Source organism: Sinocyclocheilus rhinocerous, unplaced genomic scaffold, assembly GCF_001515625.1.
Source record: "Sinocyclocheilus rhinocerous isolate Xijiao unplaced genomic scaffold, SAMN03320098_v1.1 scaffold5757, whole genome shotgun sequence".
In the NCBI taxonomy this organism is placed as follows: domain Eukaryota; kingdom Metazoa; phylum Chordata; class Actinopteri; order Cypriniformes; family Cyprinidae; genus Sinocyclocheilus; species Sinocyclocheilus rhinocerous.
Window position 1 is genome coordinate 113327 of NW_015626363.1, and position 20054 is coordinate 133380.

General features: G+C 36.6%; 3 protein-coding genes and 1 long non-coding RNA gene across 4 annotated transcripts in view; 3 read left to right on the forward strand and 1 right to left on the reverse strand.

Moving 5' to 3' along the window:
- The window catches only part of LOC107712120 (rabphilin-3A-like), a 16150-nt gene extending 14713 nt beyond the window's left edge, over positions 1–1437 (forward strand). Inside the window, exon 16 of the mRNA XM_016517265.1 lies at positions 602–1437. Coding sequence (XP_016372751.1) covers positions 602–735 — 134 coding nt within the window. The 3' untranslated portion in view covers positions 736–1437. The remainder of the gene's footprint in view (positions 1–601) is intronic.
- LOC107712135 (uncharacterized) overlaps positions 1–7851 on the reverse strand; it is a 9145-nt gene extending 1294 nt beyond the window's left edge. Inside the window, exons 1-2 of the long non-coding RNA XR_001636767.1 lie at positions 7776–7851; positions 7578–7708 (exon numbers count right to left, since the gene is read on the reverse strand). This is a non-coding gene — a long non-coding RNA (uncharacterized LOC107712135). The remainder of the gene's footprint in view (positions 1–7577; positions 7709–7775) is intronic.
- pla2g3 (phospholipase A2 group III) lies at positions 7390–12095 on the forward strand. The gene is made up of 7 exons (XM_016517253.1): positions 7390–8067; positions 8465–8597; positions 8784–8918; positions 9792–10099; positions 10194–10323; positions 11288–11413; positions 11653–12095. The coding sequence occupies exons 1-7, from the start codon at positions 7542–7544 to the stop codon at positions 11864–11866; spliced, it is 1572 nt and encodes a 523-aa protein (XP_016372739.1). The 5' UTR covers positions 7390–7541; the 3' UTR covers positions 11867–12095.
- A 544-nt stretch (positions 12096–12639) lies between these two features.
- The window catches only part of LOC107712175 (tetratricopeptide repeat protein 28-like), an 18091-nt gene continuing 10676 nt past the window's right edge, over positions 12640–20054 (forward strand). Inside the window, exon 1 of the mRNA XM_016517332.1 lies at positions 12640–13000. Within this exon, the coding sequence (XP_016372818.1) occupies positions 12971–13000 (30 nt within the window). The 5' untranslated portion in view covers positions 12640–12970. The remainder of the gene's footprint in view (positions 13001–20054) is intronic.

Genomic DNA, 20054 nt, shown 5'->3' on the forward strand with positions numbered 1-20054 from the left:
CACTCCAGTCCATCAATTAATGTCTTGTGAAGCAAAAAGCTGCGTGTTTGAAACAAATCCATCATTAAGATGTTTTTAACTTCAAATTTGTGCTTCAGGCCAAAATACGAGTCCTCTATCCAGTCGTCTCGTCTGAATCTGGAGAGAAATATGCACACATCAAGCACCATTTACAAGTCAACACAGTCCAAAACAGCTCTAAACAAATATGTGGGTGGAGTTTGATGTGAAAGGACAAAATTGAGTTTTTCACTGGAGGAAGTGTTATTATAGATTATGAGAATTTTGACCAGAAGTGACAATTCGTTAAAACACTGTAATGATGGATTTGTTTCTCACAAACATGCAGCTTTTCACTTAACAAAATGTTAATTGATGGACTGGAGTGGTGTGGATTATTGTGATGTTTTTATCAGCTGTTTGGACTGTCATTCTGACGGCACCCATTCACTGCAGAGCATCCATTGGTGAGCAAGTGGTGGAATGCTACATTTCTCCAAATCTGTTCTCATGAAGAAACTAAGGGTGAATACGTTTTCAGCAAATTTTCATTTTTAGGTGAACTGTTCATTTAAGCTTTTCATGTGTCTTTTCCACACAGGTGGCTGCCAGCTTGGTATCACAGCTAAAGGCGAAAGTCTGAAGCACTGGTATGAATGTCTCAAGAACAAGGACAAGAAGATCGAACGCTGGCATGTTCTGTTGAATCAAAACAACGTTGAGGCGGATGACTGAGGTGTTGTATCTCCAAAGATGACCGTATACGGTTCCATCTTCCAAAAAAGTAATCTCGCTTACAAGCTCGAACTGCTGATAATGTTTTCTTTTCATTCAGAAAAAAAAGCCTTTGTCTTTGCCTCTCCTGAAACCCTGTGATGAGCTGTAGTGGTCCAACCGAGAAAAACCTAGAAAACCCAGTTACTTTGTTTTTTGGTGGGAAAAAGACAGTGTATGATATTTTTTCACTCAGTAAATGCCTTAAAGAACAAAACCTCATGAATACAGATTCAGTGACGCAAATATATTAGTCATCAAACCCTGCAACCACATATACTCAAGGACATTGGGAAAATGGACTTTACTCATGTAAAACCAGTTCAATGCACAATACAATACCATTTATTTGGCATTAGAAATATACGCTGCCCTTGCATATGTCTATTATTAATTTATGTTTGTTTCAATCAGTATGTCACAGATGAGAAAGACTGTGTAAAACAAATTGTGACTATAAAGTTTAGAAAAGTATTAGAGTTATATCCAGTAAATGACAGGTTGTTGAAGTTCAATATTGCATCAACTACATATGGAAATGTCCTGTTGTTATGTGCATGGAATTCATGGACGTGTTCCCTAATTATACGTTATTATCATTGTTAAGTTTGAATTTATTTCTGTAACATGTTTACAAGTGTTGTTAATACCCAATAAAGTGTTCTCAGCTATTGCCTCTGAATCAGTGACGTGAACTGCTTATGTATTTTTCTAGAACTGGAACAAAGGTCATCAGGTGAACTCTATACATCTCTGGTTCGAGGTGTCATGCGAGGGCTGGCTTTTTGGTGTTGTGTCTAATGTTAGTATACTATCTCTTAAGGTCATGTTCTTTAAAATCATTCCCAAAGCTTTGACCTTCGAACAGTGATGAGGAATTAAGACTCCCCTGGGTCTTTCATCTATTGCCATCATGTTTACTTACATCATTATGTAAGAGATTAACCCAATGTTCCCTACAAGTTGACAAGACACTACTTTGCTTTTTTTTCTGATTAGACCTAAATGTTTGTATTTTCGTTTAGCTATTTCGTTTAGAAAAGTATGTTGAAATCGTAGTGGCACCAAAATGAATCGCAAAAATATTGACTAATTTCAAACTTATATTACTGATTTCATTGCCGTGAAGTCAATGGGGTTTTTAATGGGGTATTTGGTTAAATGCCTTAAATAAGATCTGTGGTCTTAAACACAACACGCTTGAGATATTTTCATGTTTTATTCCAAGCTTTTGCTAGTCATGAGAAAGGCCGTTGCTAACAAGAGTCTATAAATGCATTAATCATCTACAAGCCAAACAGGTAAACTCATCTACTCACTAGTCTGCTTTTATACCTTTAATCACGCTCTTGCAAACTATTCAAGGCAAACTTTCAGGAAAATGTTCATTTAAATGAAGACAGAGTTGCTGGAAGCTTCATGGTGGTGACGCTGAAGTCGTAACTGTGGTGTAGTTCATTTATAGCCCATGTTTAGCTTCTGGCAACTGTATTTATGCTTCAAAAAACATAGAAGTTATGTTAATTTGTGAAGACTACCTTGTTGAAGAACACTTGTAAGAATCATAAACTTTTGTTCATTACAGAGCATATTTTGTACAATAATCCAAAAGCCGATGGAAAAATCCTATTCGAAATATCCAGCTGGTACGCCATCACTGAAGCACCGTATAAGGCCATTTCTATGACAAAAAAAACTATGTTTCCTGTAAGTAGGGTGGTTTACCTGAAAATGTAAACATTGACAGTCTATCACACTATCAGAACATTATTCTGTTTGTTTAAACCTCTTGGTTGGTTGATACGGCAACGTAGGTGCGTTTCCATTACAGATTTGCGCAAAACTTTGGCGATATTTGATAAATGTCGATAAAAAAGTATTGCGAAATGACGGCGTTTCCATTAACCAATGTTATGCGACTAAAACGTAACCGTTTGCCTCTCGCGATAAGTCGTGGCAACGGATTTTGGCTATATTTATTAAAAGGAGGCGTATGCGTGTATCTTTACAGAAGCAGCAAAGAGAGCCGCTTCAGAAACGTGCGTGGCACGGCTGGAATAAACCATAGTTTTTCACTGGAGGAAGTGTTATTATAGATTATGAGAATTTTGACCAGAAGTGACAATTCGTTAAAACACTGTAATGATGGATTTGTTTCTCACAAACATGCAGCTTTTCACTTAACAAAATGTTAATTGATGGACTGGAGTGGTGTGGATTATTGTGATGTTTTTATCAGCTGTTTGGACTGTCATTCTGACGGCACCCATTCACTGCAGAGCATCCATTGGTGAGCAAGTGGTGGAATGCTACATTTCTCCAAATCTGTTCTCATGAAGAAACTAAGGGTGAATACGTTTTCAGCAAATTTTCATTTTTAGGTGAACTGTTCATTTAAGCTTTTCATGTGTCTTTTCCACACAGGTGGCTGCCAGCTTGGTATCACAGCTAAAGGCGAAAGTCTGAAGCACTGGTATGAATGTCTCAAGAACAAGGACAAGAAGATCGAACGCTGGCATGTTCTGTTGAATCAAAACAACGTTGAGGCGGATGACTGAGGTGTTGTATCTCCAAAGATGACCGTATACGGTTCCATCTTCCAAAAAAGTAATCTCGCTTACAAGCTCGAACTGCTGATAATGTTTTCTTTTCATTCAGAAAAAAAAGCCTTTGTCTTTGCCTCTCCTGAAACCCTGTGATGAGCTGTAGTGGTCCAACCGAGAAAAACCTAGAAAACCCAGTTACTTTGTTTTTTGGTGGGAAAAAGACAGTGTATGATATTTTTTCACTCAGTAAATGCCTTAAAGAACAAAACCTCATGAATACAGATTCAGTGACGCAAATATATTAGTCATCAAACCCTGCAACCACATATACTCAAGGACATTGGGAAAATGGACTTTACTCATGTAAAACCAGTTCAATGCACAATACAATACCATTTATTTGGCATTAGAAATATACGCTGCCCTTGCATATGTCTATTATTAATTTATGTTTGTTTCAATCAGTATGTCACAGATGAGAAAGACTGTGTAAAACAAATTGTGACTATAAAGTTTAGAAAAGTATTAGAGTTATATCCAGTAAATGACAGGTTGTTGAAGTTCAATATTGCATCAACTACATATGGAAATGTCCTGTTGTTATGTGCATGGAATTCATGGACGTGTTCCCTAATTATACGTTATTATCATTGTTAAGTTTGAATTTATTTCTGTAACATGTTTACAAGTGTTGTTAATACCCAATAAAGTGTTCTCAGCTATTGCCTCTGAATCAGTGACGTGAACTGCTTATGTATTTTTCTAGAACTGGAACAAAGGTCATCAGGTGAACTCTATACATCTCTGGTTCGAGGTGTCATGCGAGGGCTGGCTTTTTGGTGTTGTGTCTAATGTTAGTATACTATCTCTTAAGGTCATGTTCTTTAAAATCATTCCCAAAGCTTTGACCTTCGAACAGTGATGAGGAATTAAGACTCCCCTGGGTCTTTCATCTATTGCCATCATGTTTACTTACATCATTATGTAAGAGATTAACCCAATGTTCCCTACAAGTTGACAAGACACTACTTTGCTTTTTTTTCTGATTAGACCTAAATGTTTGTATTTTCGTTTAGCTATTTCGTTTAGAAAAGTATGTTGAAATCGTAGTGGCACCAAAATGAATCGCAAAAATATTGACTAATTTCAAACTTATATTACTGATTTCATTGCCGTGAAGTCAATGGGGTTTTTAATGGGGTATTTGGTTAAATGCCTTAAATAAGATCTGTGGTCTTAAACACAACACGCTTGAGATATTTTCATGTTTTATTCCAAGCTTTTGCTAGTCATGAGAAAGGCCGTTGCTAACAAGAGTCTATAAATGCATTAATCATCTACAAGCCAAACAGGTAAACTCATCTACTCACTAGTCTGCTTTTATACCTTTAATCACGCTCTTGCAAACTATTCAAGGCAAACTTTCAGGAAAATGTTCATTTAAATGAAGACAGAGTTGCTGGAAGCTTCATGGTGGTGACGCTGAAGTCGTAACTGTGGTGTAGTTCATTTATAGCCCATGTTTAGCTTCTGGCAACTGTATTTATGCTTCAAAAAACATAGAAGTTATGTTAATTTGTGAAGACTACCTTGTTGAAGAACACTTGTAAGAATCATAAACTTTTGTTCATTACAGAGCATATTTTGTACAATAATCCAAAAGCCGATGGAAAAATCCTATTCGAAATATCCAGCTGGTACGCCATCACTGAAGCACCGTATAAGGCCATTTCTATGACAAAAAAAACTATGTTTCCTGTAAGTAGGGTGGTTTACCTGAAAATGTAAACATTGACAGTCTATCACACTATCAGAACATTATTCTGTTTGTTTAAACCTCTTGGTTGGTTGATACGGCAACGTAGGTGCGTTTCCATTACAGATTTGCGCAAAACTTTGGCGATATTTGATAAATGTCGATAAAAAAGTATTGCGAAATGACGGCGTTTCCATTAACCAATGTTATGCGACTAAAACGTAACCGTTTGCCTCTCGCGATAAGTCGTGGCAACGGATTTTGGCTATATTTATTAAAAGGAGGCGTATGCGTGTATCTTTACAGTAGCAGCACAGAGATCTGCTTCAGAAACGTGCGTGGCGTGGCTGGAATAATCACAAGCATTGAGTGGCTGCAATCAGCTTCAGTGACCGTATCAGAGCCACACTGCACCGCAGACGTGTGCAGTGTAAATTATCTAAGCATTAACATTAGGGAAAGCCCCTTATACTGGAGCGCCGCCACGTATGAAGTGTTTCTTGGAGGTTATAGTACATCGAAGAATGATCATATGACTTTTTACATACGCCATGTGACCTGTAAATGCGAAAAAAACGTTTCCATTGCAGTTTTGCGAATTATTCCTTTTTCGCATTGCCTGAAAAACCATCTCATGTGAGCATAAAAACGTTTTTGCGATAAATGGGCGTTTTTGCGAAATTTACGCGTTTCCATTAGGCATATTTTCAATTCGCAATTTCAATTTGTGCAATTTGAAGGGTAATGGAAACGCGCCTAGTGACTCAACCAGTGGCGTAAGTTTGGAGGCGGAGCTATCTGTTTGCTGACCAGTGGCAGTGTTTGGGAAACCTGTTGGAAAACATAATTTTTTCAATTCTTGTTGAGGGCACCAATGGTGCAGAAATAACACGCATCACTTTCAATAACATAAAAATACCCTCACTCAACATATTATGCTAACTCGTTTCTCATTTTCAGAATGAGTCTATTTTATGTCTTTCTAAAGGCTGTTTTGAATGAATATCCATTACCCTGCACCGAAGAAATTCCAGCTCATTCCAGTTTTGACTGTAATGGCGTAATTGCAATTATTCCAAATTGAGCTAACAGCCAGTGTAAGTATTCCCCTGAGAGCATTCTACCTTTTAGTAAAGTAATTGCTGAAAGAAAACATTTTTAACTTCTAATTTGATAGCGATCTTGTAATTTTCTTCAGTTTCCTCGAGCTTGTGTTTTTCCTAATTTGACGGATGCTGGAATTACATTTACCGGTGGAAGTACCAGCAATAAAAGTGCTGTAATGGTTAACGGATTAGGACCGCATCCAATGGTGACAGGGCAGAAACTTTGTGCGAATCAGGCGAGCTCTGCGCCAATCAGCGCGGGCGGACACGTACAACAAACTCGTGTGACCTTTGCATCCTCATGTAAACACTCGCCAAGTCCCAGATAAAAATTGCCATATAATTTGGCCAGTTGGCTGGTAACTTTGTTAGGAACTGAAAGACAATACATGATTTAAAATGCAATATTAATCTGAAACTCACTGACATGAGCAATTTGTGCTTTATCAAAGTGGAAAATGTGATATCAAATTTATATAGCATGGCTGAAGTAATTATTATATATTTTTTTTAACTTGATGTTCTAACATGTGAAATATTCTGGACATTAAGTCAGCAGAATGAAAATTTTTTCTTTATGATTTTGTGACAGCTGCAGTTTAACCGAGAGAAAGGAATTGCCTGTAAGGAATATGTTAGTTATTAATATGCAATAAAAATAAATTATTTTAGGGACTTTTTTTGCATAAATAAATGCAAAATATGGTTTGTGGCTAGTAATAAATATTTAAGACTGCTAAAAAAAATTCAATTTATGTGCAGACAGCATGCTAAATAAATAAGCACTTAATGATTTTTAATAAAACTTTAATATAGTAATGCACAGAATGCAAATGCTGACCTAATTTAACCTGAACACATAAATGTAATGGTTTTGGATCGCATGTTTCTTTCTCCTCCCACGTGGAGTTTGAATCTTTTTGTCACGTTGTAAAAAATCATTTCATCATGAGTAATGAGATATTAAATGTTTACTGCTGAGGGCATTGTTGACACTAATAAAAAATGATAGTGATCAGCCAGAGAGATAATTATACTCGTGTGAACCCAGGAAACGGGGAGGGTTTATGATCTGATTTACATCTTTTATGTACATGTGTGTGCAGACATCTGTGCTTCCAAGCCTGTATTTACCAAAGACACACCCCCTTGTGTCATCCCACCCTGTCTGCTCTGATGTGGCCATGAGCCACGATGCAAGGAAGATCCCACATACGGAGTATAAATAAGGCGGGGTTGAGGCGCAATCTTTGCCAGAGATGAGGGGTTAAAAACCCAGTTACCCTGCAGCACCTCTGGCTATTCATTCATTCTAAAAATACACACAATTGCTGTACAATTATTAATTTTGCCATAAAAATGCAAAGCAAACACCTTTTACAGGCAATTCTGTACCTTTTCATGCTGTTTCATGCTTGTTTCAGTGCTGACACGTTCTGCATTTGGACTAGATCCGCTTCAGATGGGCAAACACAGTATGCATTTCTCCGAAGGACTCGGACGTCTCTTCTCTTGTATGACAGCATCTGGAACAAAAACAACAGCCTTTTTAGCTGCATAACAAGTGATGAGCAATCTGTGATTGAGAGTTACCTGTCCAGATGCTGGGAAGACAGTTCTTTCTCAAAGACCCTTGATGAACGCTTTGACATCAGGGAGCTGATTGAACCTCACGGCCCCTGTGAGGCTGCAGGCATTACAGAGGAATTTACAGCATCTGTACGGAGGGCCAGGGACCTGAGGAGCGTTGAGCCTGATGGATTTGAGCGCCAGGACAGTGGAGAAAGTTCCAGACAGATGCTGCACCGCTCAAAGCGAGCATGGATGATTCCAGGGACTCTGTGGTGTGGCTCAGGAAATAAGGCTATGGCCTTTGTTGACCTGGGTAAGTCGGATTATATCAATCAATCAATCTATCAACATTTTAATTTTATTATTTCTAATTGCAAATATTTCGAATTATATATATATATATATATGTCTGTAAAATGTACTAATTGCTATGTTAATTCTAATAATAAAATATTAATATAAATATTTTTTTCCAAAAATTCTCATAATTTAATTTGTACTGTTTTCTTTTAAATTAGATAAAATATAAATAGAAGCATTTTCACAAGTGGCCCCAAACTTTTGAACCCCAGTGTATATTAAACTAAAATTTAATTTAAGGTAAAAATATTTACATTAAGGTAAGTTGTAAATTAAACTGGTTAATTTAATTGAATTTGAAAAGAAAAAAAAAAAGGAAAAATCCTTACCTGTTCACTTGTCTTCTGCAGGTGTCTTTGAAGATACGGATAAATGCTGCAGAGAACACGACCACTGTAAAGACACCATCGCCTCTTTTTCATACGATCACGGTGTCTTCAACACGAACATCTTCACTTTATCACACTGTGACTGTGACAACAGGTATGTCCTGCTTTATTCATTAGAGCGGGAAATGTTGAGACTACCAGCACTGAACATTCATTCCATAATGTTCAGTTGAGTAACATGAGACATGTCCAACATAACCAGAGAGTTATTTCACTGAGCGAGCGTCTCGGATTACTGTATCTTATGACATTGTAATCAGGTCTTGTGATATCCATCCAGGTTCCGCCGCTGTCTCCTGGGTGTTAATAATACCATGTCCAACCTTGTGGGCTACGGATACTTCAACGTGCTAAAGATGCGCTGCTTTGAGTTCTCTCAGCGGATGCAGTGCGCCAAGAGAACGTGGTGGGGCATGTATGTATTCGGTTTCATTTGACTCAGCACTTTTCTGTTTGCGAAACATTCTCACTTTTCATAAAATAAAAGCAATGATGAAGGTATTAACTTTTAACACTAAAAATTATTTGAACCAAAAACCTGGCATGTTAGAGTGATTTCTACACTACTGTTCTTGAAAAAATGATCTTATGCTCACCAAGGCTGCATTTATTTGATCAAAAATGTGGGAAAATTGTTAAATATTATTACAATTTAAAATAACTCTTTTCTGTTTGAATACATATTAAAATATAATTTACTATTCCTGATGCAAAGCTGAATTTTCAGCATCATTACTCCAGTCTTCAGTGTCACATGATTCTTCAGAAATCATTCTAATATGCTGATTTGCTGCTCAAGAAACATTTCTGATTATTATCAATGTTGAAAAGAGTTGTGCTGCTTCATATTTTTGTGGAAACAGTGATATACTGTATTTTATTCCAGGATTTACTGATGAATAGAAAAATCAAAATTGAATCTTTTGTAACATTATAAATGATTTCACTGTCACTTTTGATCACTGTAATGCATCCTTGCTGAATAAAAGTATTAATTTCTTTAAAAAAATGGTTGGATGTGTGCACACACCTCAAATAAAAAAACAAAACTAAAAACAAAAAAGCAAAACAATACATAATTTTATTTTATACAATTGAATTTTAGGTTAAAATTCAAAAGGTTTAAAAATCTTTCAATGTCAGACACAAAACAAGCAAAAACCTTGTTGAACTTTGGAAATGGTTCTCTCTGAAAACTTGGCACTTTAGTGTGATTTGTACATACTGTAATCTCTGAGCACATAATGTTGTGCACACAGTCACAGAACCTTGTTTTTCTCATTGGCAGGTGTGCAATTTATGAACTTGCTCAATACGCTGTGGTGAAAGATGCAGCAAACTACACCGACACACTCCCTGAACAAGACCTGGAGACGCTGGAAACGAGTTTTCACCAAGCGATCACTCTGGGACAAAACCAGGTCACCAGAAACACAGAAGAATCACTTACTATACAAGATTCCAGGAGCAACAGTGAAGAACCGAGTCCAGTTTCGACATCCCCAGAGCCATCTGTTACAACACAGCAGTCCCGGAAATCTGAAGCTTCCGTTCTTCCAACAGACGCACCAAAAATAACAGACAGACCACAAAAAGGTGAGCTAAATATTACTCATATCAGATCTGTTGTAAATTGACCAAATTGGGAATCTTGTAAAAGCTTCATTCTTTTTTTTTTTTGGTTTCATAGGCAAGTTTGAGATGTGTGAGCTCTACAGAGACCTGGATTCATGCCATCTACAGATCCCTGCTTTACAGGAGAAATTCGGTCTACGAAACCCTGGCATGAGAACCCTTTACCACTGTAACTGTACTGCCAGGTGAATACACATTCAATACAGTATATCCACCCAGATTCCAATGATACCAACACCATCTCTCTACTAGGGATGCGCAAACATTTCACTCAAAAATGAAAATTCACTTAAAATTTGCTCACCTTCGGGCCATCCAAGATGAAGATGAGTTTGTTTCTTCATCAGATTTGAAGAAATGTAGCATTCCATCACTTGCTCAGCAATGGATGCTCTGCAGTGAATGGGTGCCGTCAGAATGAGAGTCCAAACAGCTGATAAAAACATCACAATAATCCACAAGTAATCCACACCACTCCAGTCCATCAGTTAATGTCTTGTGAAGTGAAAAGCTGCATTTTTGTAAGAAACAAATCCATCATTAAGACATTTTTAACTTCAAATGAGTCTTTTATTCATAATATTGCTTTCTCTAGTGGAAAAGTAATCTGGTCTGAATCAGGAGAGAAATATGAACAGATCAAGGACTGTTTACAAGCAAAAACAGTCCAAAACAGATCTAAACAAACATGTCGGTGGATTTTGATGTGAGAGGAGACGTTGTGAGAAAGCGTTAATATGGATTATGGACTCATATTTTGGCCAGAAGCAACAGTTAAAGCTAAAATGGCTTAATGATGGGTTTGTTTATTACAAACATGCAGCTTTTCTCTTCACAAGACATTAACTGATGGACTGGAGTCGTTAAGATTATTTGTGGATTATTGTGATGTTTTTATCAGACTCTCATTCTGACGGCACCCATTCACTGCAGAGGATCCATTGGTGAGCAAGTGATGCAATGCTACATTTCTCCAAATCTGTTCCCATGAAGAAACACCATCGTGGATGCCCTGAGGGTACATTTTCAGCTAATTTTCATTTTTGGGTGAACTATTCCTTTAAGCAAGTCTAGAACATTTAGGCTGGTTTTGGGTTAATTTAAGCAGGATTTTTCTCTACTATCTACTGACACGTATTGCTTTCTCAGGCTCGTCCAAAAGATCTTGTCCAAGCAACTGGATGAAACTGACCCTGTGCATTTGCTTTTGATGGATCTCGTTTCACAATTCTGCTTCACCCTGCCACAGTCTGAGAACTGTCTCAATGGACAAAGGTTGGTATAGACATTATAATTAAATATCTGGGGTGGTAACTCAAAAGTTGGCTGATTCAGATTAATTGTGCCTACATTTGTGGTACAATGTGCTGTGAATGAGAACATATTTACTAAACAAAGAATAATGTAACGCAAACAATAGTTTAAAGAATGGACAGTTAATCAAATTGTTTCTGATGAGTAAACCATGAAACAAAAACAAAAAAAACAATCTTTGTGGTGTCTCTTCTATTTAGTTGCTCAACTCATCCACCAGAAGCACAGCTCATCCAAAACTGGAGGAAAGACATGACAGGAGGGCGACATCTAGTGGACTTCAAGCGCAAACTCAAGAGGATGAACCCTAAACGCTCCAAGAGGAAAGACTCTCCAGTCAGATTATATAAGAAATGCATCAGGATGCACACTAAACTGCAGAGACCTCGAGTTCCTGAACGGAAACGCTTATAAAGTCCGTTTCAACTCAACAAAGCAGCAAAAAACTTGCAATGGGAAAACAATAGCAATACAAATGCTCTTATGAAACAGCTTATGTAGCCTACATTAAGAGTCAATGGGGGAAAACTCACAAGTCATACATAACCTGACACAAATCTACATTTTGGTATAAGAAATCTGTGGTGAAACATTATTGTGAACATATTTTTATTGAGAAAGGGTTAAATTTAGCCTAATGTAATAGGTCAATAATTTCACAGACTAAACGTTACGAAAGATGCCACAGTCAGTGAAGTGCAGCTAGTGATCCAGGTAGGGATGTAACGATTACCGTTTTGACGATAAATCATGATAAAATCCCCCACGGTTAGTATTACCGTTTTGTCTTTTAATTATCATTAAAACCGTATAAGATTACCGCAATTTGAACAACTCATGCTCCATGTAATACCTAAAGGAAGTGTTCGTAATCGCAATACTGCTTTTTCCACGAAGGTTACGGGAAACAGCTCTAATTCAGCTTTTCCATAAGCGCCACCTGCTGTCAGCGAGTGGATTTACAGAGACTTCCGGACATCATTGGTAATGTTATTGTTTTAGTTATGCAAACAAAATCTCATTTTATTTGTTGTTTGTTGATTTTTAGATATAAAACTTGGTGAAGTGATTTATGTGTCATTACTTTTTGAACATCTCCAGCACATTTTAACAATACCGTGATAATACTGATAACCGTGATCATTTTGGTCACTATAATCGTGATAAGAAATGTTCATACTGTTACATCCCTAGATCCAGGTCTAGTAACTAGTCGCAGTAGGTAACTCAACTCCCGTCTGATGTCATAAATAGTAACTGAAGCCCTGAACTACTGAAAGCATCTGAAGTGAACCGCCTCCTCTAACCCGGAGGAGAGAGAGAAGAACAACATGGCGAACTTTCCTCTGGAATAACTGTTTTCTGAAGAGCTGTTTCTGCAAGCACCGTGCATCAACACGCGATCTGAATCTGAAGACGCTTTATTCGGGGAAACCAGGCTTTTTTCTCATGGATTCGGAGCGTGTGAAGTATCATGGGATGAAAGTTTGAAACAGTTGGATACTAAAGTAGGACAGGATGGAGAAACAAGGAACAAGACGCGAAAAGGTAAATAAACGCACAACTAGTGTGAAATGTGAGGCTTGATTGTGTTGTGTGATGTAAAACTAGATTTATTATTACGGTGTGTTTTCATTAAAGCTGGCTTTCCTGTTGGCGTGCTGCAGAGTACAGTATAAAGCCACATATACTAAAAACTTTGACATGCTTTCAGTGTTTTAGATTCTTTTCACTACTCTTTTTAGATCTAGAGGGTTGTTGTGCAAGTTTAGATTGTTATTGAGTAACATGTCATTGCTGCTGCTAATAAACTTACAGTGTGTGTTTGCATGAAATGCTTAATTGACTAAATTATCAAGTGTATTTTTGAGCTAAACTGATACTGTTACGATTTCTGGATTTAACACTTTCATAATGGGGGTCCTGACATTTAATCTCAGACTATAGAGGAAATGAAAAGTTACAGTCAGTCAATATTTATGACAGCTGACAGGCATCGTGCACTTTATGAAAAGCCATTGAAAGGTGAAATATCTGGGCTGGTCACCCAAAGGTTGTAGGTTCAAGCCCTGCACGAGTTGATCCATAAATTATGTGAAAACACTCCACCTTAGGTCAGTGCACAGGTACCTGTAAGTTGTTTTGGATAAAAGTGTGACATAAATGGCAAATTAGCGTAAAAAAACTGTAAAAAAAAAAAAAAAAGAGTTATCCCTGACATAGGCTTTTTTGAGTCACAGAGACCTGAATTTATGCAAATCTACATAAAGACACCTGCTATATAAACAATATTCTGCTGAATGTTGTCTCAAATAGAGTTGTGCAAACAATTTCATATTGAATAATATTGCTGATTTATTAATGGCTTGTGAGCTCCCAGAATACATTGCAGCGTGAATCAAATGGAGTTTGTGTAAATTATGCAGTTCGTGTTATAGGATTATTGATTTGCTGTTTGCTGACTTTATTTGTGCTGCTGCTGTTATTGTTATTTTGTCTTCACTGGTTATTTGTTATATGTTGATTTTGAGAGCTCATCATTTAATTGTTTGTTCATCGTCGAGCATTGTGCACATTATGTTGCTTAGAATGTACTTCACAAGCTAATATAGCAGAATTTTCTTTGATTATCACTAGTTAATTTCTAAAGTTGCTAATTTGTAATTTACAGAACTAGATATACATATAGTGGCATTGTCAAGAATTTATAGTCAAATTCTCAAGAATTTATTGACTTAAGACATTTTGCATTTAGTGGACAAACAAATAGAACATGATGCATCATGTTGCCTTGATTTAAAAAAAAATATATATATATATATGTGTGTGTGTTTAAAATAATTGCTTAATTGTCAAAAATAATGTCAGAATGCAAAATATATTAATGTTGCTGAAAATAGGCTTCATTTACTTTAAGCAAAATATATTTCTTATCTCATTGTTTTGATTTTGGTGTTAAATATGACTAAAACTTGTTCTTGACAGTGTTTTACTTTAGTGTTATTTAAAAAAAATGTTTTTATATTTTTACATTTACATTTACATTTAGTCATTTAGCGGACGCTTTTATCCAAAGCGACTTACAAATGAGGACAATAAAAGCAGTCAAAACTAACAAAAGAGCAACAATATATAAGTGCAAATGACAAGTCTCGGTTAGCCTAACGCAGTACACGTAGCAAGGTGTGTGTATATATATATATATATATATTATACAAATGTAATGTAGATAAAGTATTATAAATGTATTATATAAATGTAGATAAAGTAGAATTAAAAATAGAATAGAAAGTGCTAGAGTTAGAGGGTCAAAATTATTTTTTTATATTTTCAGGATTTATTTTTATATTTTCAGTTTTCATTTATATTTTGTTTTGGTTTATAATAGTATTATTTCTTTAAATGTAAATATTTTAAATAAATGTAATTATTTTAATTAAATAGTTGTCAGTGACACTCAATATCATGCATGTGTACTGTACCTTACACGAGGGAGTAGGATGTAGCTCACATCACGTAGTCATCCAGGTGACCTCCACCGTGGTCGTTCCCAGCAGACCATAACATGTTTTGTGGTGTTTTCAGACTCACCAGATGTTAGTGGGTGCACCTGTGTTTTCTTTGAACCCAGACGGAGGGAATGCGGAGAAAATTTCCAACTGAATCAGTCTAAGGGGTGTTTCAGGGGACAGCAGACTCGTCATGTAGCCTGGTGTTTTTGGCAGAGTAAACAAATCATCTTGAATGAAATATTTAATGGCAATAGTCACAAATCATCAACAGCGACAGAAATCAAAAGATAAACTTTCCCATGCCTCCAGTCATATTCGATCAATTTCCTTCCCAGAAAAAAAATCCATTCTTGCATTATAAATGTGAGGAAGTGCTGAATGCGCGCATGCATCCTGATTGCAAAAATATCATGCAAAGAATATACACCACTATGATCCAACCGAAGTTGGTTTTTAACAGTTTTTTTTTTAAGACTTAGATGTTACGTAACCCAAATGCAACATTGAAATTGTTTTTCATGCAAAAATAAACAAAGATGTCCTTAAAATTAAACCTGGAAATGTATCAATTTTAAAACAAATATCATATTTGTTACATATATTCTCTACCTTCTTTCTACTTCAAATTTTAATGTTTAATTCAATGTGTTACTTGCCAATTCTTTGTAATTTTTTGTGAAATTTACTAGTAATTTCTGAGTGAAAATTGTTTCTACATAGACTTGTGCCTGTATTCGGTAATGCGATATATCACGGTAATGAATATGCACGATATTGTTATCGTGGGCACTTCTAAATACCGTGAATAATTATATATTACAAATTATTCCGAATTTTGAATGCATTTTAAGAATACTTTTCCCATCAACTGGTCAAAATGCACAACACCCCTGTATGCTGCGTGAAAGACGCGTGCGCACTCTGATGTACCGTATTGTCCCGAATATAAGACAATGTTTTTTTCTTGGAAATACATATGAAAAAATGCGGTCGTCTTATATTCAGGGTCTAGACTTTGACATGTCAATAATACACCCACAACAATAGGTGGCGCCAAATACGTATAAAACGAGTGTGCCATGAAATACGTAATGTAATGCGTGTTGTAAAGATCGCGAGTAAAAACAAAAGAAAAAGAAAACCTTACAGCTGCATGAGTCGTGACTGTCAAGTTAGCCTGATGGAACCAAACTCACTTTGTGATTTTAAAACGTAAGACAGTACCCAGATTTGAAGACTACAGTAAGATTTAACTTCTACTGTTAATAAGATTTTGGAAGGCTACTATTAGATGGATAGCCTAAATGTCCTAATTCAGATGGACTACCTGTTTTTTTTTTTTTTTTATGGTATATCAAAAAGTGTATATTTTTTAAATGTGATTGTTGGTACATTTTACCAGTTTTTACCATACTTTCAAAACAAAAATTAAAATAGGAAAAATATGCAATATGAAAATAATTGAAGACAAAATGTGTTTTACTGAGAAAAAACAAGATTTGGTTTTTAAAAAGCCTTTTTCCAAAAGGTACATCTGGAAAAAGGGGGGGTCGTCTTATAATCAGGGTCGTCTTATATTCAGGCCAATACGGTACTACATTTTATTTATTTAATTTTAATGTCTATTTTTGAATCACAGTCATGTGAAATGCAGATGAAATTGTCATTAAAATCTCAAAAAAAAAAGAAGAAGAAGAAGAACAAAAGAACAAAAATGAAGCCTATGTTAAGGACCATTATTATAAAGATAAATGAATTTGATAATTAATAATTGAAAATACATTTTCATTTTTTAAATGTATTCGTTTTATTTTTGAGGTGTTTGCCTTCCTTAAAAAAGTGTGCTGTTGCTAAACCTGCGAGACAGTAAACCCCTTCTGCACAGGGACAGGAAATGACATTGAGGTGATGTAGTTGCCATGCAATCTGTCTGTTTGTCAATAGGTCATCCTCTGAACAAGCACCGAGCCATAAACCCTAAACCTTAATGATATGCTTTATGGTACATGGGTGGACTGCACAGTAGGCTGATGCTGATTACCCAAGATTACGCAGGGTTTGAATAGGGATTGTAATCTGCTCGTAACTCATGTTTGCTCAGCGCAGATGTGCAGCCATTGTCATGAATGACGACAGAGCTAAGAGACCACCCTGTATTCAATTATTAATCTTAGGTATTCCAATATTTAATAACAGGATGTTCAAATCTAGAGTTGCAGCTGTGTTATTTAATGAGCTAACATGAACTAAGACTTGTATTTTTTAACTAAGATTAATAACTTCTGTAGCAAATGTAGCTATTGGTCATTGTGAATGTTAATGCATTAACTTAGGTTAACTAATGAGGTCTTATTGTAAAGTGATACCTATTGGTCTTTATAGTTCTTTTGCACTTTAATCTGTGTAAAACTTTTAACTTTATACATTTTTCTGTATTGCTTTATTGCATTTAAATGTTCAGTTATTTTTGTTATAAGAAAAAAGTTATTAAACCTGTTATACTGTATTATGACAGCACTTTTTTAAAACTGAATTTCGATATCGTGATAACACCGCATACCGTGATAAAAGCATGAGCAATTAATCGCAACATGAAAATTTGATACCGGCATATCCCTATTTCTACACCAGATTTTTTTTTCCTCCAGTGCAACGTGGCGAGTGTAATAGTGCCATAAATACTGTAGAGATTGATTGGGCTGAAAGATGATTCATTAAGTTTAAAAGCTTATTTATTTTGCTGTCCTAAGTATGCATGACTATATTGTTAGTTGCCGTTTATCATTTGCATTCACTGTATTGTCCAATCAGAACAGATCCGCAACCCTTGAGGTTTAATGCTGTGTTAGGCTGATTTATGCTGCTTTGGTGGTCTAGTTGGTGTTGGTTGAACAAGGAAATCTTGAAGAAATAGTTCGCCCAAAAATGAAAATGTGCTGTCAGTGTACTCACCCTCAGACGATCCAGGATGTAGATGAATTTGTTTCATTATGGAAACTGATTTGGCGATATGTAGCGTTACATCACTTGCTCACCAATGGATGCTCTGCAGTGAATGGGTGCCGTCAGAATGAGAGTCCAAACAGCTGATAAAAACATTACAATAATCCACAAATAAAATCCACACCACTCCAGTCCATTTATTAATGTCTTGTGAAGTAAAAAACTGCATGTTTGTTAGAAACAAATCCATCTTTAATGCATTTATTTTTAACATTAAACTGGTACCTTCTGGCCAAAATATGAGCCCATAATCCATAATAAAGCTTCCTCCAGTGAAAAGGTCCATCCCCTGTTGTCTCTCACATCAAAATCCACCCACATATTTGTTTAAAACTGATTTGGACTGTTTTGACTTGTGCTTGATCTGTGCAGATTTCTCTCCTGTTTCAGACAAGATGACCATATCACTGGAGAAAGGGTTATTATGGATAGAAGACTCATATTTTAGCCAGAAGCAATGGTTTAAAGTTAAAATCTTAATGACTGAATTATTTCTTACAAAAACATGCAGCTTTTGGCTTCTCAAGACATTAAGTGATGGACTGGAGTGGTGTGGATTACTTGTGGATTATTGTGATGTTTTTATCAGCTGTTTGGACTCTCATTCTGACGGCACCCATTCACTGCAGAGCATCCATTGGTGAGCAAGTGATGTAATGCTACATCTCTCCAAATCTGATGAAGAAACAAACTCATCTACATCTTGGATGGCCTGAGGGTGAGTACATTTTCAGCAAATGTTTACTTTTGGGGGAACTGTTCTGTTAAGCTAATGTACAAAACGCAGCATACGCTGGTGAGCAGCTGTACTTTCTAAGCAGCATTATGGGGTCAGTCTTTAGATGTTCGTGAGATGTTCAGATGTTTGGAAATGTTTTGGGCAGAGGAGAAGGCTATAGACAGCTGTTGGACAGACAGATAGTGTAAAGTCGAGCTGACGCCCCGCGGGCCCTTCTGAGCGGGCATCAACTTCTCCATCGGGCTGCCTGATGCCTGCCAGAGGAGAGACATGTTTTCATTTTCCCAGGAATGCGACTCAGCCCCCTGACCTGCTCGAGACAGAGGGGTGGGATCACGAACGGCTAGACAGACATGGAAGCAGTGAGACACAGGGATCAACTTTGTTTGCTGTGTCAAACTATTGGTTTAGTCTCACGAAATCATGTCCAGGTCACATTTTACCCCAAAAATGTTTTTTTTTAATATTAATGTTAATATAAAATTATTATACTTAATAATTTAAGTGCTGTTTTAACACAGTTCGTAATTACGGGAAGAAGGAGGCGGGAACCGGCGAACATTTTAAACAATTTAATAATAAAATAAACACAAAATGAAAGTAAAGCGGCAGCTCCTCTCGTTCGACTGCCGCACACAAAACACAACAAAAGTCCAGGCCTGGTCCTTTCTCGTCTTGCACTGTCGTCACTCCTCCTTTTATCCTTCTGGAGCTCCTCCGTGGGACTCGAGACCGGTGAGTGGCGCAGGTGTCGCTCATTATCATTCAACTCCACCGGCCTCGCTCTGCTCCCACGGCTCTCGGCCCCACCGCACTCGTCACAATGTTATTATTTGTTTTTGTATATTAAATAATTTAAAATGTATATTAAATTCAACCCTTGCGAAGGTCTGAGATGGCCGAACACCTGAGAAGAGATGATGCCAACCCCCCAGAAGACCTCAGATGATGCTAACCCTGGAACAACATATAAAACTACCAACTTTAGCTTAAAGGGTTAGTTCACCCAAAAATGAAAATTCTGTCATTAATTACTCACCCTCATGTCGTTCCAAACCCGTAAGACCTTCGTTCATCTTCGGAACACAAATTAGGATATTTTTGATAAAATCTGAGACCCAATGCAACTGCAATGTTCCCAGATCCAGAAACATAGTAAGGACATCAGTAAAATAATCCATGTGACATCAGGGGTTCAACTGTAATTTTACGACGCTTCGAGAATACTTTTTGTGCACAAAGAAAACAATAATAATATTATTTAATATACAATTTATTCAACAATTCTTCTTCCCGAGTTACCGTCTTCCGCCATTTTGGAGAGTACCCCAGAACGTAATCAACGTAA